This window comes from Pristiophorus japonicus, chromosome 8, assembly GCF_044704955.1.
Source record: "Pristiophorus japonicus isolate sPriJap1 chromosome 8, sPriJap1.hap1, whole genome shotgun sequence".
Taxonomy (NCBI): Eukaryota; Metazoa; Chordata; class Chondrichthyes; family Pristiophoridae; genus Pristiophorus; species Pristiophorus japonicus.
The window spans coordinates 92,025,954-92,051,002 of record NC_091984.1 but is presented as its reverse complement, the minus strand read 5'-3'; the positions used below and the strand labels follow the sequence as shown (position 1 = coordinate 92,051,002).

The following is a 25,049-nucleotide window of genomic DNA, read 5'->3' as shown; positions in this document are numbered from 1 at the left end:
GAACCAGACTGTTCGCAACCTATTTGACCCTGAAATGAGCTTTCGATCACATATCCGTAACCTATTTCCACCTCTGTAAAATCGCCCATCTCTGCCCTTGCCTCAGCTCATCTGCTGTTGAAGCCCTTATCCATGCCTTTGTTACCTCTAGACTTGACTATTCCAATGCACTCCTGGCTGGCCTCCCACATTCTACCCTATGTAGAGGTGATCCAAAATTTGGCTGCCCGTGTCCTAACTCGCACCATGTCCCGCTCACCCATCACCCCTGTGCTCGCTAACCTACATTGGCTCCCTGTTAAGCAACGCTTCAATTTCAAGATTCTCATCTTTGTTTATAAATCCTTCTATGGCTTCGCCCCTCCCCATCTCTGTAATCTCCTTCAACCACACAACCTCCCGAGATGTCTGCGCTCCTCTAATTCTGCCCTTTTGAGCATCCCTGATTATAATCGCTCAATCATTGGTGGCCGTACCTTCTGTTGCCTTGGCCCCAAGCTCTGGAACACCCTGCCTAAACCTCTCTTTCCTCCTTCAAGACACTTCTTCAAACCTACTCTTTGACCAAGCTTTGGGTCACCTGTCCTAATTGCTCCTTATGTGGCTAGGTTGTCAATTTTTTTTCTCTCATAATACTACTGTGAAGTGCCTTGGGACGTTTCATTAGTTTAAAGGCGCTTTTTATACAAGTTGTTGTGTAGTTGACAATAATAGATGTGACTGTGGGAACCCTCGGGCATCATCGAGCAGAGCTGCCGGGGCTGGAGATACAGCGCAGGCGCTGGCCGGCACCACAGAATGGACCCTTCTAGTTCACTAATTCACATCCTGCAAAGATGTATACTGAAATCGCTAAAGTAATAAACACGAATGGCCATTAAACACTTCGTTTATTTGCTAATCTTTGTCCATTTGAATTGTAATAACGTTTTTATAGAATTAAAAGATGAGGCAGGCGTTCTCTGCAAACGGCTCGCTAGGTCCTAGCGCTGGAAAGGGCGCCAAGCTCCGTTGCTAAGCGGGTGAGTGCACGGATCCGGCCCCGAGACCCCGGACCTCGGGTTAGCGAGCCCCCCCAAGCTCCCAGACCTCCGGCGGCGCGGTGCGGCCACATGGTGCGGGAGGTGTGCTGGTCCTGGGGCGACTCCGAGTCGGCGAATGGTGTGCACGCGGGGCTCAGGCCGTCCGTCGCTAAAGGAGAGAGGGAATGAGTAAAGGGAGGGAGAGAGGGAATGAAAGGGGAGAGAGAGAGGGAAAGAGGAGTGAGGAGGAGGAGGGAACGTGAAAGGGAATCGGGGAGAAAGGTAGGGAGAGAATGAAAGAGGGAATGAGTGAAGACTGGAGAGAGGGAGGGAAGGAGAGATGGGAATGAGTGAAAGGAGAGGGAGGAAATGAGTGAACTCAAGGGAGAATGGGAAAAGTTAATCTCTCCTTGTTTATGTGTAAATGTAAAATACACGTTGAGAGATAGAATGTAGTTTACAATGTACATAATTCGTAGGCTTGAGCTGGGGCATCACAAGTGGTTTGTTTTTTATGAGTCACTAACCCTTGTGTTCTATTTTACATGTAGTGATTATATGTAAGATTTACAGCAAGTGTGACGTTAAAGGGTTGATCAATTGAAACAACAGCACTTTAGCAGCAGAATAATTGTGTATTACATGGTATGACAAACCTGTTTTAAAATGTTACCTCATCTAACTTAGTTTGAAAAATACCACTTGTAACTTTCTGATCGTAGATGGAGCATCTCTAGCAATGACTCTTTTCTATCCCTGAATTGTCACTTGGAGTCTCCAAAGGATAAATTCCTAGTCCCTCCTCTTCCTAATGTATATGCTGCCCTTTATGGCAAAATCTGCAGACATAGGATCAGCTTCCACATGTATGCCGATGACAACCAACTCTACCTCTCGACCCTTCCATTGCCTCTCTGCTGCCTCTTGTCCGTCCAACATCCAGTCTTAGATGAGTCTTAACTTCCTCTACCACATCAGGTGGGAAGACCAAAGCCATCGTCGTTGAACATTGCCATGGACTCTGGCCACTGTTTGGCTGAGCAGAGTGTTCACATCTCCAGTGGCCTGACTTTCTGACCTCATTCTCTCCATCACGAAGAGCACTTATTTCCATCTCTAACGTGAGCTGCCTCCGCTTTTGCCGCCACCCATCTCTCACTGAACCTTCATTCATGCCACACCCCCTACTTGCTCATTATCCTGGACATTATCCTGGTCAAGCATGCTTCTGGTGTTTCTATTTAAAATAGATATATTTGGTAGATGTGTTTGATATCATTACATTCATGTGAAATTAACATTAGCATCTCTTAATTTCTTGCGTGTAGGCATTGCCTGTTACTGTCTCATAGAAATTATTGTCACTTGTTCATAATAAATCTCGTTCTTATCTAAAAGAAAGCAAAGTACAAGCTGCATGCCCTTAGTATCATTTCATGTTTTAAAATTAGTTTTAAATGATTTGAAATTGCTCTATATGGTGTGTAGTTAAAGCTAAAATCATAGATTCATAAACATTTTGATCTGTAATTTAGAACTGTTTTAATAAGAAAACATTCCACTGGGAAATAGTAGTGGAAATTGTATGATATCACTGCCAAATTTTATAATTAAGCAGCTCTGAATTACTTTCTGGGGTTACAGAAACTGAAAATCTTCAATTTGAATTGAGTATTTTATTAAGTAGATATGTCAAGGCATGCCACAGGCAAATAGTTTATTCAGCTGATTAATGAAAGTAATTATCCATCCTTTATTTACCCATTTACGTGGGGAAATGCCAGGGGTCAATTATAAAGTTTGATAATTATGATGTCATAATTTGAGTGTCATCACAAACTAGCTTCAACTGACTTCTTGAACAAAAATACTCTTGCGTTGATTTTTTTCAGTGGAAATTCTGTAAGCAAATTATTCTTCTGCTGCACTTCTGAAAGTACTTGTCATTAAGCTAGTCATGACATAGCCCTGGTTTTTCCTATTGGCAGTGATGGGTTCTACATGTTTGTTTTCCAGTTCATGCATGGCACTCGGTTGGGTTCTGGTTCCTATGTAAATTCAACATATATATATATAATGTATATTCAGTTGACAATATGGTTTCATAATTTAAGTTTAGCATTGGTTTCATGATGCAACTGAGCAGAGATTTCTAACTGCTTTTAAAGAGGAATACAACTCTTGTAGTAAATCCATATGCTAGAAATTATAGCTGTGAATAGTCTTATTTCAATCCACAGAGTTTCTGTTTCTGTTTACTAGTGAAGAGGATGCCTGGCCTTGTGCAGAATGAGAGTAATGGAAAGGGAAGCCCTACCAAAAGGAAACGACTTTCCCTTAAATTCTTTCAAAAAAAGGAAGCCAAACGAGCACTTGATTTTACTGAGAAGCAAGAAAATGAACAAAATCCTTCAGAGCCAAAAAGGCTGGATAAGTATGTTGCATGATAGTCCAATAAATTCTGCAAAGTTGAGTGTGATGATCACACTGTTGTGCCAATATGTGTTTTAATAAGGTGCTGCAAAATTGATATACATTGAACATGAGACTGCATCATAAATATGCTTTCTGGCTTGTACGTTGTTATGCCTTTTATTTAATACAGTATTTAAAAAAAAAAAGTATTCCTGCTCTTTTGTCAGAGGAAGTATGGTTAGCATTTTGATACTGTTGATGCTTGTTGGAATTCCATGCCGTTGATGGTTCCCTACAAGACTAAACTGAATGGAGAGTATTAGGAAGGTGGAGTGGGGGGAATCCTTGAATAGCCAAGAAATAAATACATACAAGTCTGCCCAATGTATATTCTTATTGGACCGGACAAAATTCTAACATATGTACTATAACAATAAGGGAACTTTCCTTATAAACACCTGCAAACACTGACTGTTTTGAAGCCATTTACTACATTGTTCCTGATCCTCCAACTCCTGTCTCAAAATGTTCTCTGACATTCAATATTACATGCAATGCTCATCTAGTGACTTGTTTACTTAAATGTTGGCTAGTGTGCCAAAAATTGAAGCAGCAATTGCTTGTGATTCAATTTTGAAGATAAAAAAATTCCAAAATAACTTAAAAAAATCCTTATTACAGTGAAATTAAATTAAAATGTTCACATAAAATCATCTGATCTTCACCATCCAAGTTATTGTTGGCACTTCAAATACAGTATCACATTATTTGATCTTTTGTGAATCACGACCTCAAAATTGCTTAACATTAGATGAATTATACATATGGATATGACCGTATGCAAGCTGAAATGCGTACAAAACATAGCAAGCCCAGCTGGGACCGGGTGCCAGTATAGCATTATGTATATTATAACAATAGGTAACCTGGGGGGGGGTGGTGGTGGTGGTGGTGGTGGTGGTGGGCAAAGAATGGAGGGAAGGAACAAATCAGGGTAATTGGTGCCTCTGATGGAACACTGCTCATCCAGTACTTAAGTTGCCTGGCTGGGTTGCTTCCAGGACCAGAAAAATTACCACCAAAGGAAGTTGCTGAGCTGTTTCCGAGCTGAAACCTGAAGTAGTGTGTTCGAGCAGAAAAGGAAAGGTTAATAAATCTACACATTTGTGGCCTATCTACCTGGTACCTTATTTTCACACGGTTGCTTTATAAATAGGCAAAGGGGTCAAGAAAGAATTTTGAACAAAATGTACACTGGCTTAGTTTCCTTCCCCATTAATTTTCTGTAATATTTTTCTGACAAAAATAGTTGTTAGGTAAGAAAGTTCTGCATATTTTTTTTTTGTTTGATGAATTATTAATTATTGTACTGGTAATGTGGCTACCCCCCACCCTCTCCCCATCCCTAAAATAGATGTGACAAGGTTGTTTCTGGAGCCCCGTTGATATCTTCTGCAATTGGATATGAAAAGAAGGAGGAGCTTCTACCTTTTGTGGGCTTGAACAACCTGGGAAATACATGTTACCTCAATAGTGTACTTCAGGTAAAGTAGATTGATGTTAGAGGTGGTGTTAATTCCTTGAATTGTCTTCACTAGTACATGTAATCAAATTACATTACTCTTAATTTTCTGATTTTGTAACATGAATTTGGGAGCATCTATTCTGAAATAGACTTGTCAATTGTTACTTTTTAAAATTTGCATATATAATGTATTTTTTAAAGTCACCTGTTCATTTAAATTAGATTGGCTAGCCCCAAGCAGGGAGTATCATTCCCTCTAGTATATCAGACATTCTAACTCGTACAATTACACATGGACATATAATTCTGCTTAAATGTAAGATGTTCAGTTTCTCCATTTATCCTGATGGTATTTTTTTTTAAGCATACAAACAATGAAGGACAGGAAAAGACCTTCTGTTCATTCCAGCCTGTCCCAATTCAGTTTGCAATCGTGCACAAAGTGTAGAGTTAACCAGGCTTTCTTGTGTTAGGCATTTAAATCCACTGGTATAAAATATACCTACCACGAGTTATGTGGTGCTGTTTCATCTGTTTTTGAATACTATAACTTTTGCTTCTGTTTACATTGTTCCGCTCAGTTATTTTTCCTGTACTTCACTTGTTTTTGAAGTACTACAGTGGCTATGTTGCACTTCTAGAAGCAGTCCTCTTATCTTCATAAGGGCAACACTTGCGTATGTATTTATAAACTGGTATGTCAGCCTCAAAAACATGTGCTTTTTTGATTTTAAAAACCCAACATTGTTGAAATCCTGATCAGTATTTGACACTAAAATGGATATGGGTTAGGTGAAAATGGTCAGATTTGGTTCTGAAACGATACCCGGGTAACAGAAGTGAATGGCCTTTGTCGTCCCTAAATTCTTAGGGTCATGCATCTCATTGCTTTTTATGGGATCTTGTACCCAACATGGCTGCTGCATTTACTTCCATTAGTCACTGTATTTCATAGTAATTAATTGTTCTGAAGTGCTTCGAGACACTTCTGAGAAATGTAACAAGGTAATAGTGGTGCTTCTGTTTTGATCTTTGCCGGACTAAGTGTATGGACAAGCAGAGAAACAAAGAACTGCAATTCAGCCAGAAAGAAGAGCTGAATGACCGATTCATGAGATGCACCTTGTTTGGGTAAATTTTGAAGCTAAGAATCTGCATTACCATTTAGTTACATTTAAACACGCTTTGTTTTTTAAAACATTGAAAACTGACGGTATGTGTTTCTATTTTCAATATTCCCCTTGACCATGCACCTACCACCAAAAAAAACCAAACAGTTATCGATTTTCCCCGATTGATGAGATAATAACAAGGCACCACTTTAAAATAATCCCAAAAGGCATTAAGGGGAGGTTAGAAAATACATTATTGGAGAAGATTGTTACATTTTGCCACAGGCTGTTAGTGTCAGCTGTGGCTCAGTTGGATGTAAAAGATGCCGTGGCATTATTTTGAAGAGCAGGGGAGTTCTCCCCGATGTCCTGGCCAATATTTACCCCTCAACCAATGTCAATTAAAAACAGATTATCTGGTCATTGCTATTTGTGGGACCTTTCTGTGCACAAATTGGCTGCCGCATTTCCTATATTACAACAGTGACTACACTTCAAATAGTAATTAGTTGGCTGTAAAGCGCTTTGGGGCATCCTGAAGGCGCTGTATAAATGCAAATATTTTTCTTTATTGAAGCAGAGTTGATAAGACTTTGGCACAGACTTGATGAACTAAATAGCCTGTTTCTGTGCTGTATTATATGATTTCTATTGAGCAGTTGATGATCAGCAAATTTATGCTGAAAAAGTGGTCCCTGTGAAAATACAGACTATGGTCAAATTTTGTTACAATATTTTTTTTTTTAAAAACGATTAGGTGTTGTATTATTGCCCTGGATTTAAAACTGGGATGAAATGCATGTCTGACATAATCTCCAAGAAACAAGAGATACTAAAGAGTGAAGAGGACCCCAAAAAATACCAGGTAATCAGGAATAAAAATACACTTACAAATGATTACGTTTATTTCCCGGCTATTAGGGTAATTTTGTCTCTCGGAAGAGCTATTTGTAATACTCTTAGCAGATTTCAGCCAGCAGCACACATGAGATTGAACAGAGTACCTTTCTGACCTATGACTCAGCACCACATCACACTGGGTGATATCTTCAACCATTGAACAATAGGAGAAACAATGTAAATAGAGACTTCCAGCAAAGTAAGAGACAATTATGGCCACTTAACAATGATGATTAAAAAGTTGAAACCTTATTTTTTTTCTTAAATAATGAGCCAATTTTTCTTTTTAAAGGGAAATTACCAGTGTAGAACAGCAATTAATCCTGATCAAATATATCCTGCCAGTTGCTGGATTGACAGATTTTAGCCAACTAAAATTTGAAGTATAGTACTGATTTGTGACTGCTTCTGCACTATAGGACATATTAAATGGTCAAGAGGAATTGCCAATCTGTTTAGAGCTGATCTGTAACTTGCACAGTTTGATTGTATCAATGGAACAGATACAAGCCAGCTATCTTCTGAATGCAGAGAATTACACAGAGGTGGAACTTGCTACTCAGCCTAAGAGACTGATGGGTACACTGAAGTAAGTTTTTAAATGCATATTTGAAATTTTTGATAACCACTTTGCGGAAGAGGGGGGGAAATAAGATTTAGTGACAGAATCCAGATATTAGATTTTGCTGTTGAAGAATCTTGCTTAAGGCACTTCTGAACAATACAGATGTATTGAATGATTAGCTGTGAACTGAAAATTCAGACTCTGGATACCCCTGCACAATCATTATTGAGCACTTTGTCTGCCATTATCTATCTGAACACCAGAATCCTAGCCAGGGCAATTAGACATTATAGAACATTTATTCATACAGAAGAGATTTTCTTACCTACATGTGGTAAAGTGGCTTTAGCGATGCGCCGCTATTATAATAGAAAGTCCCAAAAATCTATTTTAGCTGAAAAATTTGAGGTAGTTTTATACATTTCTTTTTCCTCCCTTGTACCACTTCTGAAGGTGATGACTCATACTACAATATGGCTCCATGAGCAGTGGTAGCCATTAATAACTTGCTAAAGTGCCCATTCTTCATCTGTGAACCTAAAAAGTGTCAATCTGCCCTCTTCTGTTATCCCACGAGTGCACTTCCAGCAGAGGATACACAATATATATCATGAAGAATAGGAACCCTGGTTTCTCCTTTTCCTCCAATCAGGCCATTGTTCCACTTATCCCATTGTTGCTAGAATTGAGATGGAGTAAGTTAGCTCAGACCAGAAATTGAACTCTGGCTCTTCCTTGTCTGTATGAACCACATTACAAGTTATGTTGATGAACTGTGCAAAGTTCTGTTTTACTTAACAGCATTACATAAAGAACAACCATATTATTAGTACAAAAATTGACGGAATATTCTGAGATAAGGCTTTATCTTTGAAAACTTGTTCAAAACATAGTTTCTTAATCTTCCTCTTCCTCTCAATGCTTACCCCTAATAAACTTATATATGTTTGCACACTACCTGGAACTGCCATGTTTGTTATTTCCAAGGGGACACTGAAGTGTGATTTTTCAGCACTTGTTTCGAGATACTGGCACTCACCTTTGAGCACTGAGAAATGCTACTCCAGTACCCAGCATTGGAAATGCATGAGGGAGGCCAGCAGTCATGGGGTTCACTTAAAATTTCCCTTTTCCACAATTTAACCCTGCCCTCCCCCCTCACACCCGAAAAAGAAACCTGAAGCCAGTTACTCCTCAATGGAGTGCAATTCCATGAGCACCCTATAGTACTTTGCTCAAGTAGCTATTATTCATCTGCTGTTCAGGGGAAATCACAGCCTCACCCAATCCTGTGCTTATCCAACACCCAACAAGGGTTGAAAGGTTGCTAGAATGCAGTTTTTTTTCCACCTAACCCAGAAGCACTGAAGCCAATCGTAGTAACCCTCCTGCCACCCCAGCTGAGATCATGAATATCATAGATCAGGAATAGAACCTGGCCCTCTTCTTCTGTGTCTCTTGCACACTGCAGAAGTTTGCTGAGCCACCTTAAAATTTATATATAAACTTGTCTTTAAAAAAAAATCTATGGACCAGGTGGAATACAACAAGCAGAATTAATAAAAATCTCCTGCGGTGAATCAAAGGATGCACTGTTTTCTAATAGCATTATACTGTTCAATACAGTGCATGATAGTATAGTTCTTCTGTGACATTTCTCATGGACTACAACGGACATGTAACTAACTCTGCTTTTCTTTCCCCACTGCAGTTCTTTGTTTTTCTCTTTCTGTATGATTCTTGCTCATTATTTCTTTCTCTCTAAGCTTCCTCTCATCTGACTCCTCTCTTCGGTATGTCTGTGTGGCTCTGCACATATTCCTTTCAATGATGTACTTACCCATCTTTTCCCTTTCTACAGTGTAGTGCTTGTATGAAACTGGACGAGGTTGAGAAATGCTAAAATATAGGTAGTTGATATAGGAAGTGGGGCTGAGGGTCAGGCTAAGAGTGACCTAGGCTGTAGCTGGGAGGATACAAGGTTTGGGGTTCAGGAAGAGTAGAGGCGCTTCATCTGAAGAATGGGATGAGAGTGTGGTAATATAGGAATAGTTGGTAGGATTGCTGGGTGAGGAAGCATGTGAGCAGCCAAATAACACTGGGCAGGTGAGTTGGAAAGAACCATTGTTTTTCCCAACCCAAATTCTTCTACCAAGCTGGTTTTCTCTTTGGCTGATTCAGGACCACATGGTTGTATAATTATTTTCTTTGGTCAAGTTGTTGTAAGGATGGGTGGAAAGTCAGTTAAGAATTCGGAACCAAAAAAGACATAATCAGCAAGACTGGAGCTCCAGAGGGGTCTGCCCAGCCCAGCCCCAAAGTAACAAGCTGGCATAAGATGGTGCAACACGAAAGGGGTTGCATGCACTAGGAAAAACGCCAAAGCTTCTACTCAGCCAAATCAAAAAAGCTTTGTATTTTTAATGTTTGCATTTTAATTTTAAAAATGAGGGGATGATAATTAGGAATGAATATCATTTTTAAATATGCTAATTCTAGGACCTTATCTTTTTTTCTTTTTTATTGAGGACTGTAATCCTTCTAGAAACACTGACCATAGCTTGATGTAATGCGGTATCCCTCTGCAATGCTATTAATTTGGATCACATGACTGACATTACAATAAGGGTCCATTCTACTCCAGTATGACTGAGATTTGAACTGTATTTGCAATGTATTAACACCAGCACAAGCAGTAAAGAATCCTGTTGCAGCACAAATAAAATGAAATGACATTTGAATGGAATAATATATAAACTGTCCACTTGTATTTTAGAGAGCTGAATCCAATGTATGATGGCTATCTGCAGCATGATGCGCAGGAAGTGTTGCAGTGTATTTTGGGATACATCCTGGAAGCTTGCCAGTTGTTAAAGAAAAGTGCATCTGTTGAAGAAAATGTCGTCGACCCTGAAACAACTGTGGAGACTAAAATAAATGAGCCGACAGAGAATTTTTGCACCAATAACCAAGACGGAAATGATGCTGCGCAAGGCAAATGTGAAATGCCTGATCTGGAGAAAGAGGAAATGCTGAAGAAAAAGAAAAATGGGAAAAGAAAAAGTGATACACAAGCTGGCAATGCCATGAAAAAATCTAAATTGCCCAAGGATCTGAAAAAAACAGAAGAGAAACGGCAAACAAGAGGCAAGAGAAAACCTTCTGGGGACACTATTGAACAAGAACCTGATACCGATACTAAGAGTGTATCTGAAAATGGTACTGCACGCTCAATTGCCCAGAAGAAAACACGACTTGGGTTAAGATGGCTGAAACCTGCAGAGAACCAGCCAAGTATTCTTTCAAAATTCTGTAGTCTTGGGAAACTAACATCAAATCTGGGCACGAAAGGACCAAGAAAAAATGATGAAGCAAATGGAAATCAGCCAAGTTGTACAGAAGCTGCAAATGAGGACAGTTCAACAAAGAACTACTGTTCTGAATCAGGTTGTAAGATTCAGTGTGCTATAGAAACCACCAATGAGAAAAATGGAGATTTGTGTGAAACTGAAGAAAAGAGCACAAGAAAAACAGGTTAGTGAGCCTAAAAGTTCCAGGAAGTTTTCTTTTGAGCTAAAGCTGATGCAGCAAAGCAGGATTCATTCAGTACCTCAACTCTCAAATCTTTCAATTCCAGCACATTACAGATAAGCACCAATTCTTAGTACTGTGCAATTATGTTCACAGTGGTTCTATCGAGTTGTAACATCTGTGGAGCTAGAAGAGGGCAAGTCAGAAAGATCCTGGGGAAGGAAATAGCAGATAGAAATTAATAGGTTTGATCTAATAGCCATTATGGAAATGTGGTTGCAAAGTGACCAAGGTTGGGAACTAAATATTCCAGGAGACTTAACTTTTAGAAGAGAAAAGGAGGAGGGGTCGCCCAGATAAAGGATGGGATAAAGACAGTGGAGAGAAAGGATCTTAGCTCAGAAAATCAAGAAGTAGAATCAGTTTGGGTGGAGCTAAGAAACAGCAAGGGGCAGAAAACATTGGTGGGAGTTATTTATAGGCCCCCAGACAGTAGTGGTAATGTAGGGCACAGTATAAATCAGGAAATTAGAGGTGCATGTAACAAAGGTAATACAGTAATCATGGACTTTAATCTACACGTGGACTGGGCAAAACAAATATGCAGTAATAGTGTGGAAGATGAATGCATGGAATGTATACAAGATGATGAGGAACCAACTAGAGAACATGCAGCATTCGAAATAAAGTAAATGAGTTGACGGCACAAATCATTACAAATGGGTATGATTTGGTGGCCATTACAGAAACGTGGTTGCAGGGTGGCCAAGACTGGGAATTAAACATACAGGGGTATCTGACGATTCGGAAAGATAGACAGATAGATAGGGAAAGGAGGTGGGGTAGCTCTGTTAATAAAGGAAGATATCAGGGCAGTTGTGAGAGACGATATTGGCTCTAATGAACAAAATGTTGAATCATTGTGGGTGGAGATTAGAGATAGTAAGGGGAAAAAGTCACTGGTGGGCATAGTTTATAGGCCCCCAAATAATAACTTCACGGTGGGGCGGGCAATAATCAAGGGAATAATGGAGGCATGTGAAAAAGGAACGGCAGTAATCATTGGGGGATTTTAACCTACATATCGATTGGTCAAATCAAATCGCACGGGGTAGCCTGGAGGAGGAATTCATAGAATGCATACGGGATTGTTTCTTAGAACAGTATGTTACAGAACCTACAAGGGAGCAAGCTATCTTAGATCTGGTCCTGTGTAATGAGACAGGAATAATAAACGATCTCCGAGTAAAAGATCCTCTCGGAATGAGTGATCACCGTATGGTTGAATTTGTAATACAGATTGAGGGTGAGGAAGTAGTGTCTCAAACGAGTGTACTATGCTTAAACAAAGGTGACTACAGTGGGATGAGGGCAGAGTTGGCTAAAATAGACTGGAAACACAGACTAAACGGTGGCACAATTGAGGAACAATGGAGGACTTTTAAGGAGCTCTTTCATAGTGCTCAACAAAAATATATTCCAGTGAAAAAGAAGGGCGGTAAGAGAAGGGATAACCAGCCGTGGATAACCAAGGAAATAAAGGAGAGTATCAAATTAAAAACCAATGCGTATAAGGTGGCCAAGGTTAGTGGGAAACTAGAAGATTGGGGGGGGGGGGGGAGCGGGGGAAACAGTAAAATGGATTATTATTTGAATGGGGAGAAATTACAACATGCTGCGGTGCAGAGAGACCTGGGGGTCCTTGTGCATGCATCCCAAAAAGTTAGTTTGCAGGTGCAGCAGGTAATCAGGAAGGCGAATGGAATGTTGGCCTTCATTGCGAGAGGGATGGAGTACAAAAGCAGGGAGGTCCTGCTGCAACTGTATAGGGTATTGGTGAGGCCGCACCTGGAGTACTGCGTGCAGTTTTGGTCACCTTACTTAAGGAAGGATATACTAGCTTTGGAGGGGGTACAGAGACGATTCACTAGGCTGATTCTGGAGATGAGGGGGTTACCTTATGATGATAGATTGAGTAGACTGGGTCTTTACTCTTTGGAGTTCAGAAGGATGAGGGGTGATCTTATAGAAACATTTAAAATAATGAAAGGGATAGACAAGATAGAGGCAGAGAGGTTGTTTCCACTGGTTGGGGTGACTAGAACTAGGGGGCACAGCCTCAAAATATGGGGGAGCCAATTTAAAACCGAGCTGAGAAGGAATTTCTTCTCCCAGAAGGTTGTGAATCTGTGGAATTCTCTGCCCAAGGAAGCAGTTGAGGCTAGCTCATTGAATGTATTCAAGTCACAGATAGATAGATTTTTAACCAATAAGGGAATTAAGGGTTACGGGGAGCGGGCGGGTAAGTGGAGCTGAGTCCACGGCCAGATCAGCCATGATCTTGTTGAATGACGGAGCAGGCTCGAGGGGCTCGATGGCCTACTCCTGTTCCTAATCGTTATGTTCTTATGCTATTTTAGATCTAGTATTGTACATTGAGGAAGGGCTAATTAATACCTTTTAATAAAGGGGCCTTTAGGGAAGAGTGAGCATAATATGATAGAATTTTATAGTGAGTTTCAAAGTGATTTAGTTAAATCTAAAACTAGGGTCTTAAATCTAAACAAAGCAAACTCTAGTATCGAGGGGCGAGTTGGCTAAGGGTAGATTGGGAAACTACATTAAAAGGTATGATGGTATAAAAGCAATGGCTAGCATTTAAAGAATATATAATTTACAACAAACATATATTCCTTTAAGGCACATAAACCCCACATGAAAAGCGGGCCAACCGTGGCTAACGAGAAGTTAAAGTATTAGACCAAAGGAAAAGGCTTATAATGTTGCCAAAAAGCCCATTTAAGCCTGAGGATTGGGAAGATTCGAGAATTTAGCAAAGGAGGACCAAGAAATTGATTAAGAATAGGAAAATAGAATGAGAGTAAACTAGCGAGAGACATAAAAACCGACAGTAAAAGCTTCTGTAGGTATGTAAAAAGAAAAAGATTAGCGAATGTAAATGTGGTCCCTTACAGGCTGAGACAGGAGAAATTATAATGGGGAATAAGAAAATAGCAAAGAAGACACAAAAAATCTCCTGGAAATAGTGGAGAACCAAGGGTCTAGCGGGATTGAGGAACTGAAAGAAATTAGTATTGGTAAAAAAAAATAGTACTGGAGAAATTAATGGGACTGAAAGCCGATTAAATCCCCTGGACCTGATGGCCTACTTCTTAGGGTTTTGAAAGAGGTGGCTATAGAGATAGTGGATGCATTGGTTGTCATCTTCCAAAATTCCCTAGATTCTAGAACGGTTCGCGCAGATTGGAAGGTAGTTAATGTAACCCCGGTATTTAAGAAAGAAGGGAGAGAAACCGGGGCACTATAGACTAGTTAGCCTGACATCAGTCGTAGGGCAAATGCTAGAATCTATTATTAAGAATGTGGTAACAGGGCACTTAGAAAATAATAGGATTGGGCAGAGTCAACATGGATTTATGAAAGGGAAATCATGTTTGACAAATCTGTTAGTTTTTTGAGGTTGTAACTAGTAGAGTAGATAAGGGGGAATCAGTGAATGTGGTGTATTTGGATTTTCAGATGGCATTCGATAAGGTGCCACATAAGAGGTTATTAAACAAAATTACGGCTCATGGGATTGGGGGTAATATACTAGCTTGGATTGAGGATTGGTTAACACAGAAAACGGAGAGTAGAAATAAACGGGTCATTTTCGGGTTGGCAGGCAGTAACTAATGGGGAGCTGCATGGATTGGTGCTTGGGCCTCAGCCAATCACAATCTGTATCAATGATTTGGATGAGGGGACCAAATGTAGCATATGCAAGTTTGTTGATGATACAAAGCTAGGTGGGATTGTAAGTTGTGAGGAGGATGCAAAGAGGCTTCAAGAGGATATCGACAGGTTAAGTGAATGGGCAAATGGAATATAATGTGGAGAAATGTGAAGTTATCAACTTTGGTAGGAAAAATAGAAAAGCAGATTGAGATGTTTGTGTTTATTTATTTGAGATCACCATTCCTCTATGGTTTGCAGCCCTATTCCTGTTTTTTGACACCTAAAGCATGTTCAATTGATTTGGGTAAATCTGTGATGCCACTAGATCAGTATTCTAACTTTGGATTGGCTAATAGCTAGGTCCAAAGAGTATTTTTATTTAACCAATTAATGTGTATAGAATGTTGCTCCTACTTGCAATATGAATGATGAGAGGTAGAAGGAAGGAAGTGGGGTGAGTTTTTTTTTTACAGAAGTATGACAAGATGACAGCAAGAAGTCAGTCCAAAATGCCTCAATTAAAATGGTTTGTGTTTATTTTTGTCCTTTAGGATTATTACAGTAATTAAGTTACTCCCAACACTTGAGTTGACATATTACTTTAATATCAGTGTTTGGTTAGCTGAAAATTTAAATGATCCTTCATGTCAGAAACAGTAATTTCTCCGACCTGTTGCCAGCCAGAGGATTATTTCTTCTCCACCTATATTATTGGCATAATATCTTTCCCCAAACATCTGCAATGTCACTTACCAAGTTTAGTGAAACAATTATTTTGAGTGCTATTTCCCTTCCACAATATTATATTGGTTTATGTGGAATTTCAGGTTCCAAGCCATTTTTTATTTCAAGCTTTTTAAGCTTTCAGCTCGCACAATATGAACCTAAAATTGTAAAATAGCTTTATTATTGTAATAATGACCCTGTACAGCCAAAATAAGCATTTGAAGAGGAAGGAATATCTAAGGAAAATGAAAGGACTACCTCAGCGTTGATCTTACAAATTATATATTTTTAGATGAAAATTAACTTTGTCCTCCAATGGAGACTCCCATTTCCTTCACTCTAGAATTGTTCAGGGACCTTAACGGGAGGGATAGTGTGCAATGTAGAGACTCCATTCATTGCACCGATGACCCAAACTTCAGCCTAGTCTTGGGAGCTGATTCAGAGCTACCTGATCTGGCTGAGTATGCAGCACAATCCACCTGATGAAGTGCTTTTTTTTTTATGGTGTTAGTCCACTCCTGTTTAGCTGATACAAGATTTAGGGCCTTTTTTTTTTTAAAAAGAGGCAATCTCTTGTGTTGCTTACAGCAAAAGTTAACGTCTGTTTGTCTTCCCTTCGGTTTGTCTTTCTTGCTCACTCACTTCATTGACTTTCTGTTTCGTTGACATAATTTATTTTTATTTCTCTGTTTCCTACTTTGCTCGCCTCTGGTATCTCTAAGCCCTTCCATGTTGTGAGCGCTGTTGACAGCTTATGTGTGGGTCTCCCATGTTTAATTTCACTATCTTTATAGTGCTAATCTAAAACTGGCACCAGTGTACAAAACTAATTTCTGAGTTTTAACTTCTGTTGCTGGAACTGATTCCTAAATGCATGCTTAAGGTGTGACGTTAAATAAAATTGTAGAATCTCTTGCATTGTACTTTGCCTCTACACTCTGCATGCACAGACTAGCTCTCCATTTCTCTAAATCAGCCTCCAGCAGGAAAGCAGAGACAAAGAACAAGGTAAATAAATGCAGCAGTCATTTTGGCTTCACTCTTCTGCGACCTATATACAAGTTAAAAGTGTCTCGAGTTTCTTCTCCCATGTCACAGAGACCCAAGGCTTCAATCTTCTGATCGCAACTGAAATAGGTCCATCTCCCTGGGTATGAAATCACAGCCCTTCCCTTGGGCGTTATTGTAATCCTGAAATTACCTTTGGAAAAGTTTGTCCACCACAGAAACACTTCAGTCAAATTATAGACCAGGAGATCACTTCCATCGCCATCCTGGGTAGTATTTCCCATTTCCACCTGGTTGGCCTGTTTCTGCAGGGAGGTTGGGAGATTATTATGTGAGAGGCTGTGGAGGTAAAACCTGTGCTCTGTCTGATCATTTTCTTGAACTACTCCAAGAAAGCTTGAAGTGCAGTTTAAAAGTAAGCAGCAGTTGGCATCACACCTGTCCGCTGGAATGTGTGCTTGAAAAAAAATCTCATGATCTAGGAGGCTGAACGGGGCGGGGGGTGGGGGGAGGCTGAATGGGCCGGGCCCAAGACTTCAGGCAGGGCCCGTCCCCAGCACTAGATTTACAGGTAGGTGGTGTTGGGTCGGGTCCGGTCCGGGGTCGGGAGCGCCGGTCGGGGCCGGTCCGGCGGGGGGTGGGGGGCGGGAGGTCGGGTCGGTTCATGTCGGGGGCGGGGAGAGGGAGGTCAGGTCCGGGCAGGGGGGTCGGGAGCGTTGGTTGGGTCGGGGATGGGGGGCGGGAGTCGGGTCGGGAGGAAGCAGGAGCTGAGCGTGGGAGGAGCCTTATGCACGCAGCCCCAGTGAGGCCATTCGGCCAGAGCTAGGGGCTGCGTGTTTTGGGCGCCCACTCTAGCGCGCATGTGCAGAGGTCCCGGCACTGTTTTCAGCGCAGGGACCTAGCTCAGCCCCCCCCCACAGCTCATGCCGCGCCGAGGACCAGAGGACCTGCAGGGAGCTGGAGAATCTGGAAGGTTTTTTTAGGCGCACTTTGTGGCGCAAAAAACGGGCGTCCAGGTCGGGGCTGCGCCGTTCTAGGCACGGCCTGAAACTTGGGCCCCATATGCTTAGCAGCAATCAATCAATCAGAAGCAGGTACTCCCAACTAGTCGGAGCTCAGATCTATGTAGGTCATGTCAGCACAGCATAATCACAGCACCAAAAACAGGCAGACTGAGAATAATATATATATTTAATCATTGAGTTAGATGGTTGGACTCCAACTGGATGAATAGTGACACTCATGCTATGGACCACTGTTCCCTCATTTATGTCCCACTACAGACAAGATGCACCATGTGTAGCTTTAGCTGGGATAGAGATGGAGATTAGGATTGTGACCCTCAGCAAAAAGTGAGCAACCCTACAGTGTAAAATGTTGTATCTAGATCACCATAAAATGAAAGCTGAAGCTGTAATTAGTTTTACTGTTTGTGCCAGTTTTTCTCTCAAGCTGCTGACTTCTGCTGGGTATGGTTTGTGATTTGTACTTAACTTAGAGGAAGTATTCTACTTAACTGTGGCCTTATTGTAGACATAGAGAGATTTGTATCAGTCAATCCTTGTACTGTGTACAAATGCTGGCTGATATTCTGTACAGCGCTCGAGGAAAAGTGTGTTTGACCAGGCCCTCAAATCTACCACCAAGCTCATGGTCTACAGGGCTGTAGCAATACTCGCCCTCCTGTATGGATCTGAGGCATGGACGATGTATAGAAGACACCTCAAGTCACTGGAGATATATCACCAACGATGTCTCTGCAAGATCCTGCAAATCTCCTGGGAGGACAGGCGTACCAACATTAGTGTCCTCGCCCAGGCTAACATCCCCAGTCTTGAAGCACTGACCACACTCGATCAGTTTCGCTGGGCAGGCCACATAGTTCGCATGCCAGAGATGAGACTCCCTAAGCAAATGCTTTATGCGGAGCTCCTTCATGGTAAACAAGTCAAAGGTGGGCAGCGGAAACGTTACAAGGACACCCTCAAAGCCTCGCGGTAAAGTGCGACATCACCACTGACACCTGGGAGACCTTGGCCAAAGACCGCCCGAGGTGGAGAAAGTCCATCCGAGAGGGCGCTGAGCTCCGAGTCTCAATGCAAAAAGCGTGAAGAGGTCAAGCGCAGGCAGTGGAAGGAACGCGTGGCAAACCAGCCCCACCGACCCCTTCCCTCGACAAATGTTTGTCCCACCTGTAACAGGGTCTGTGGCTCTCGTATTGGACTGTTCAGCCATCAGAGAACTCATTTTGGGAGTGGAAGCAAGTCTTTCTCGATTCCGAGGGACTGCATATGATGGATGACAGCACTCGAGTGTTTCCTACGATTTATTATCCCTATTCATGATGCCTTAGCAAACGTAAGTTTTGCTCGCAGTTTCAAAACATATAACAAGGAGACTTCAGACACCCAAGTAAGTGTACAGATATCCCCTTTCTGTAAAATGTAGAAATATGGGGCATTTGCAACAAATTACACCTTAATTTCAATGGTTATGGCTCCTCACATTTGCATTATCTGTTTTCTATAACTTGTGGTTTTAACAGTTCCTTTTGTTTGTTTAGCGTTGTCTGGCTTTGAGCTGATGGATGGAATGTTCCAAGGACAGTTAGTTTTGAAAACACGGTGTTTGGAGTGCGAGTGCTACTCTGAGCGAAGAGAGAATTTCCAGGATATCAGCGTACCTGTTCAAGAAAACGACCCAAAGGAAGGAGATGGCTCTGAGAGTAAGCAATTAAATAGTTTTCTTTACTCGCATTGTAACAAGTGAGAAATTATTACATTTGGGGTCAGTAAATGTAATGCAGGATTTTGTAGTGAAGCAGCATGTGATTTTAATTCTGCACTTGAGGGAAGGCTCGGGAAAGGGTTGAGGAGAATAGTTCCTCTGCCTCCCATGCAAAGTTTAAAAAAAAATGGCTTCTCCAGCAGTGAACTGTACAATACTCTGGTCACATGACACTTGAGTACTGTATCCAGTTCTGGTTACCAAGATCGAATGGAGACATTGAAGTGCTAGAGGTCAGGAGAGAAGAGCTGTGAGGCTGATGTATGGAGGGAGATAAAAGGCTGAGGTATGGGGAAAAACTGGGGTGAACTCACAGTTTCTTGCCATTTTCTTCCAGTTTCTCCAGAACCAAAGATGGAGATAAAAACACTGAAGTGGGCAATATCTCAGTTTGCTTCAGTGGAACGAATAGTCGGCGAAGACAAATATTTCTGTGAAAACTGTCACCATTACACAGAAGCTGAACGCAGCCTGTTGTTTGACAAGATGCCAGAAGTTGTGACTATCCACTTGAAGTGTTTTGCAGCGTGTAGCTCAGAGTAAGTATGAAAATTCATGTTATTAGAAGTGCAAAAAACTCTAGTGATTTAGAATAGTAAATTTACTGGAGAAATATCATGACATGGCAAAATTTACGATCAAAAAGATGTGTAAAATTCAATGTGGTAGTTGTAATAATGACTATAGCTCATACTAAGTCAGGTTTAGTACTTTTTGGGACATTAGGGGGCAATTTTATTTAGTTGGGCTAGACAGTATGTATGTACTATAACCTGTTATTGAGAAGTTCATTCAGGATTGTACCAATTAACTAGCAAGCCCCGATGTATTTTTTAAAAATCCACCTGCCTTCCCCCATGCCTGAAACATTTTACCCTCTTAGTTTTTCCCTTTCTGCACTGAAAAGCTGCAGGAGAGTAATTCCCCATTCTTGCATATCTTTGTTTTTTGAGAGTACGATTGACTGAAGTGTTCCCCTATCCATCGATGGTGTAGGGATAAGCAGGAGAGAGGGAAATGTCCATGGTTCATTAACATGAAATTGCACTGCTAGCCTGTATGTTCAGGATGTGCCTGAAATCAGCATAGCCCCAGCCTGCAAGACCATCAGCAGGCCGGGACCATTGGAGGGCTCAGCGTGCGGTGGCATGCTGCTGCAAGAGGGCACGGCTGCGAAGCCAGGTTACTGATTGCAGTGTGGACAGGCACAGCAGGAGGGACGAAGGAGCGGCAAGAGTTTGTAGAGGGATGTGATCGGGACCCGGGAGAGGCGTGAGTTCGGGGCCCAGAAGAGGCGAGGGCCCAGGGGCAGCACGGGCCAGCCCACACTGCGATATGTGTGCGCACTAGGTCTGTGCAGCAGAGCAGGTCTCCAGTCTCTTATGCAAGACCTGACTCTATCAAGCTCGTGTGGTGGCTGGTGTGCAACAGCCACCACACGTTAAAAAAATCCAAGCACAGGCATCTTCCGTCCTTCATTGAAACACCTGTGAACTCATCCCTTTTTGGTGTGGAAGCAAGTCATCCTCGCTTTGAGGGACTGCCTATGATGGGCAGGACGTAGCACTTAGGACAAAATACAAGCTCAATGGCAAGTCACCCATGGTGGGCAGGGAACAAAACCAGTGTGTGTTGCTTCCAGCAAAAGTGCCTTGCTATAAATAGTGTACAAACTGTGCATTATTTGAAATGCTACAATTTACCCGATAATTTATCTGACACTTGTCTGGAACACTGAAAATGTTCACTAGTTGTTCATGAATGTCACATTTAGAATGTAAACATAAACCTTTTTTAAACAGCGTTATAGCAGGATCACTATTTCCTTGCTGCCCAAGATCTCTTATGTTGATTATGAAATTTGTTTTTTTTAAAGTTTGGAGCCCTATGGCAATCTGTCAAAAGTGAATACTCCCTTGCTGACTCCTCTTAAGCTTTCACTGGAAGAATGGAGCACAAGAGAGGCTAATGATTGCTATGAACTGTTTGCTGTAGTCATGCACAATGGGGTGAGTATTAGTAGTGGTCACTACACAGCCTATGTAAAAATGACCGATTTTGGCAGTCAGGAGGAGGTGCACAAAGAAGAATCTGCAGTGAACTGTGCATACGGTGTAAAACAGGAATCACTCAGTGAGGAAGAGGCAAAATGTTCTATGTGCCCACAAGAATATGATGACGGAGAGATATCAATTAAACTTAAGGGAAACTTCCAAACAGCAACAACTGGTAAAACTACAAAGAAGAATGCAGAAAGTGTTGGGCTCCTTGGTGGCCAAAAAAGTATATCCAGGTTTGATCTGCATGTCTCCAAGAACAAGAATGACTCTGAAAAACTTGGAATTGGATTAAAAAATGTGAAATCAGACAGTGCTAACTTCAGAGAAAAACATATTTGTTGCATTAAAGACCAAAGTTGTTACAACAGCCAACAGCCTGTTACTGGGAGGAACATTCCAGAAAGCCAGGTTCCTCCAAGCTGCTGTAGTCTGCATGAGTATGAAGGAAAATGGATGCTGTTTGATGATGCTGAGGTGAAACTTACAGATGAACAGGATTTTCTCAGCTCACTTTCTCCATCGACTTCGTGCACATCAACCCCATACCTGTTGTTTTACAAGAAAATGGCAAACCCATAAAACATGCATACATAACTCCACAATGGGATGTTTTCTTTCACTGCTTGTTGTATATTTAGTAGAGAGCATTGGTTTTAAAACATGGAACCTTTTTGTGTGATTTGCTACTATAAGCTGCATGCACCACCAATCAAACACTACCACAACAGCCTGATAAAGCAAACCTCCAAGTTTGTGTTTAGTATGAAGCAGATTATAGGCTCTAAATTTAAAAGCGGCTTTTTTTGTAAATAATGGTGGGTGCAAAATTTATAATTCTTGCCTCCCTATATAGCAGGGGCTAGATTTTAAAAACTGCCTTTCTCCATGGATGTTTAAACTTTCATAGCTGAGTCCTGTAAAACACCTTAGTAGATTTATCCACAATGCCCCCCAGCTAAGAGTAAAAGCTAACCACTACTGCAACTTTGACCCAAACCCCCTCTATCTCCCTTCCCAATATAGTGATATCATTCCTTTTACAATTTTTCCTACAGGTTCTTACTGATTCTGAGACAAGATCCCCAGGTATTTCGTGGCGCTGCCCTCCACTGGTCAGTCATAATTTGTGCACTTAGACTGAATATCACAGCCTAGCCTGATTCTGTTATCGGGTACCAGTTACTACCTGGCATTTGTTAGTGGGAATACTGATTATTCTTCCCCACCCCTTTTGCTATGTTGGTTTAAGACCAGAAAATAAACCTAGGACTTTGTTGGACTAAAAATGCAGGGTGGAAATTCAACCTTTTAACCCACTAGATTTGTGTCTTGGCACCTCTTGTTGAGTTACCTCTTTTATAAAACTACACATCGACTCAATGAAGTTTCTAATAACATCTACTTTTGTATTTTGGTCTCTATTCAGCTGCCCTGTAACAGATTATTCATTTATAATTTCTTTTCTATATCATGCAGATGTTGATATAAATAGACACTTCATGCCCTAAAGGGATGGGTTTTTTTGATTCAAGGTTATTTCAGAAATGCTTCTACAAGTTTGACTATCAGACAAACTGTACAAGAAATCTGGAATATAGTCTCGCATGTTTTCTTTTCTTAAGCAGTGTATTATAGACACTAGTAATGTAAATTTGTATAAAGTTTAATTGTATAACTTTTAGTATGTAGTTTCTAAGATAATTTAGGAAATCTATAAGTTCACCCCTCTAACTTGTAAATGCAATTACCTGTATCTCAAAGTTGTACATAAAAGACCAATGAGGTATACTTTTAATAACCTTTATTTGAATTGAAACTCTTGTATAGCACTAACATATGTCTGTATATCATCTGCCTTGGGTCATCTTTATTTTTCAGAAGATACATCCTCCACACACTGCTAGATTTGAGCCAGGCCTGATCACTGTTCTAATGTGGACATCAACTACCCATAGAGCAGCCCTATTCCCAGATTATAAAGGATATTAGATCAGCAGCTGGTTTTGACTAAAAACAAATAAGCCATTACCATATAAATCTGGTACATTTCTACTTTTTATTTAATTTCCAGCATTATATTTTTTCTGTGAGTTATAGGATTTCAATAGGGGAGAAATGCAGTGCTTTGATACTCCTGTGTTATCATGCCAAGCTTTTGACTGGGTACAGGTTGCAGTCTGCATATTGGCAGGTAGCGGTTTACCTCATTCTGATTTGAAGCTGGCCTAGGACGCTGCCTATTGACTAACATTAATCTGCATGCAATGTGAGTGAGTTCAAGCTCTTTGTATTTCTTTCCTCAATTTTACTGTAAGTTGGGAAATTAATTCCTTTTAATAAAGCAGAACCGTGAATCCACGCCCTCTGTGCTATATATATTTTCTGCTCATTGACTCCTTGCTGGGATACAGTTCTGTGTAAATCACCCTTCAATACCTCTCCTAATTGAGCTTAGATGGTGAGTGTCAGCAGCCATTATAACCGAGCCCGATTCTCTTCATTAAATGTCCATACATGCACACTTCCTGCAGGGATCACTAAAACAAGCAATTCATTCAATTTCCTCCTTTTACATTTAGCTACATATTAAACCAGAACTGCTGAAAAATGTTCAGCATTACCATACCTGATGTTTGATAAGAGCTTGGTTGAAGAATTTCTTATCTTGATCATGTTGCAAATAGGGGTAGCGATTTAATGAAATTATTAGCTTAAAGCCTCTGCTGGTTGTATAGACAAGAGAGATTATTAATTAAGCAGTTTCAGTAATCTAGCACCTACTACTGCAAAAATGAACAGGTTGGAGTGAAATCAAGAAATATACCATATTGAAGTGATTTCAATATTTAATAGTACCTTTTTTAAAAAATAAAAATGAAATTAACAATGCCAATCACAAAACTGTTCAAAAAGATCTTGTGTGAATTTCTGATATAAATAGTACATCAGCTAATAGTAAATAATATTAAGAACTTTTAATACATAATGGTAGATAAATAGTAGTAAGCATGACCAATTAGTGAATCTTAACAGTTGTAAATGCTAGTGACAACACTAACAGAAGCACAATACTGAGACTTCGTGCAAGCAAATGTAACCATGAGTGTGTGTTGGAATAATTACTAGTACCATGACAATTGCCATTTATCCTCAACCTCTTCACATCTTTTAAAGAAATGTAGTGTATCTAAAATTTCTATACTTGGGGATGCTATCAAAATTTGAGGTATGAATTTGTGTTTCTTTTACATAGATGTCATTTCCATATTTGTTGTTTGATGAAATGGATAGATTTTTTTTTACCCTCTGTCACATACAAGCATAGATAAGTGCCTAGTTCACCTTTTCAGATGTCCACTTTGCGAAGGCTCAATCTGCTGAAAGAATCTCTGTAAACAAAACATGTACGAATTAACCACAACTGGCTTGCATTTACTGTATGCTAATAATGAAAAACTGAGGTTTATTCACCTTTCCTAAAGGGTGTGACTCCTGTTGGATTACATCTCTACACAACCTTGTCCAAGTGGCATGTTTTGGCAGGCTTTTCAATGATGCATCACAGCCAAGACCAAACCTGTTCTCAAACCGGAATCTACATGTGCACAGTTCCAGCTTGACTGGGAACCCTGGCTGATTTTATATCACTAACAGCCA

At 40.7% G+C, this 25,049-nt stretch overlaps 2 protein-coding genes across 15 annotated transcripts in view; one reads left to right on the top strand and one right to left on the bottom strand.

Annotated features, from left to right (window-relative positions):
- Positions 1–963: 963 nt before the first annotated feature.
- On the top strand, positions 964–23,750 carry usp1 (ubiquitin specific peptidase 1). Of its 8 annotated transcripts, XM_070887074.1 has the most exons (10): positions 1,072–1,124; positions 1,574–1,667; positions 3,263–3,456; positions 4,852–4,981; positions 6,832–6,939; positions 7,394–7,563; positions 10,316–11,073; positions 19,109–19,270; positions 19,670–19,871; positions 21,209–23,750. In XM_070887074.1, the coding sequence occupies exons 2-10, from the start codon at positions 1,665–1,667 to the stop codon at positions 21,969–21,971; spliced, it is 2,490 nt and encodes an 829-aa protein (XP_070743175.1). In that variant the 5' UTR covers positions 1,072–1,124; positions 1,574–1,664; the 3' UTR covers positions 21,972–23,750. The 8 variants fall into 8 exon arrangements, with proteins under 8 accessions (XP_070743179.1, XP_070743178.1, XP_070743175.1 ...); XM_070887078.1 differs by lacking the exons at positions 1,072–1,124; positions 1,574–1,667 and adding an exon at positions 964–1,022; XM_070887077.1 differs by lacking the exons at positions 1,072–1,124; positions 1,574–1,667 and adding an exon at positions 995–1,022 and having other exon boundaries at positions 3,285–3,456.
- A 504-nt stretch (positions 23,751–24,254) lies between these two features.
- The window catches only part of dock7 (dedicator of cytokinesis 7), a 193,195-nt gene continuing 192,400 nt past the window's right edge, over positions 24,255–25,049 (bottom strand). For all 7 annotated transcript variants that reach the window (XM_070887063.1, XM_070887064.1, XM_070887066.1 and 4 more), the window contains one exon: positions 24,255–24,781. In XM_070887063.1, the coding sequence (XP_070743164.1) occupies positions 24,739–24,781 (43 nt within the window). In that variant the 3' untranslated portion in view covers positions 24,255–24,738. The remainder of the gene's footprint in view (positions 24,782–25,049) is intronic.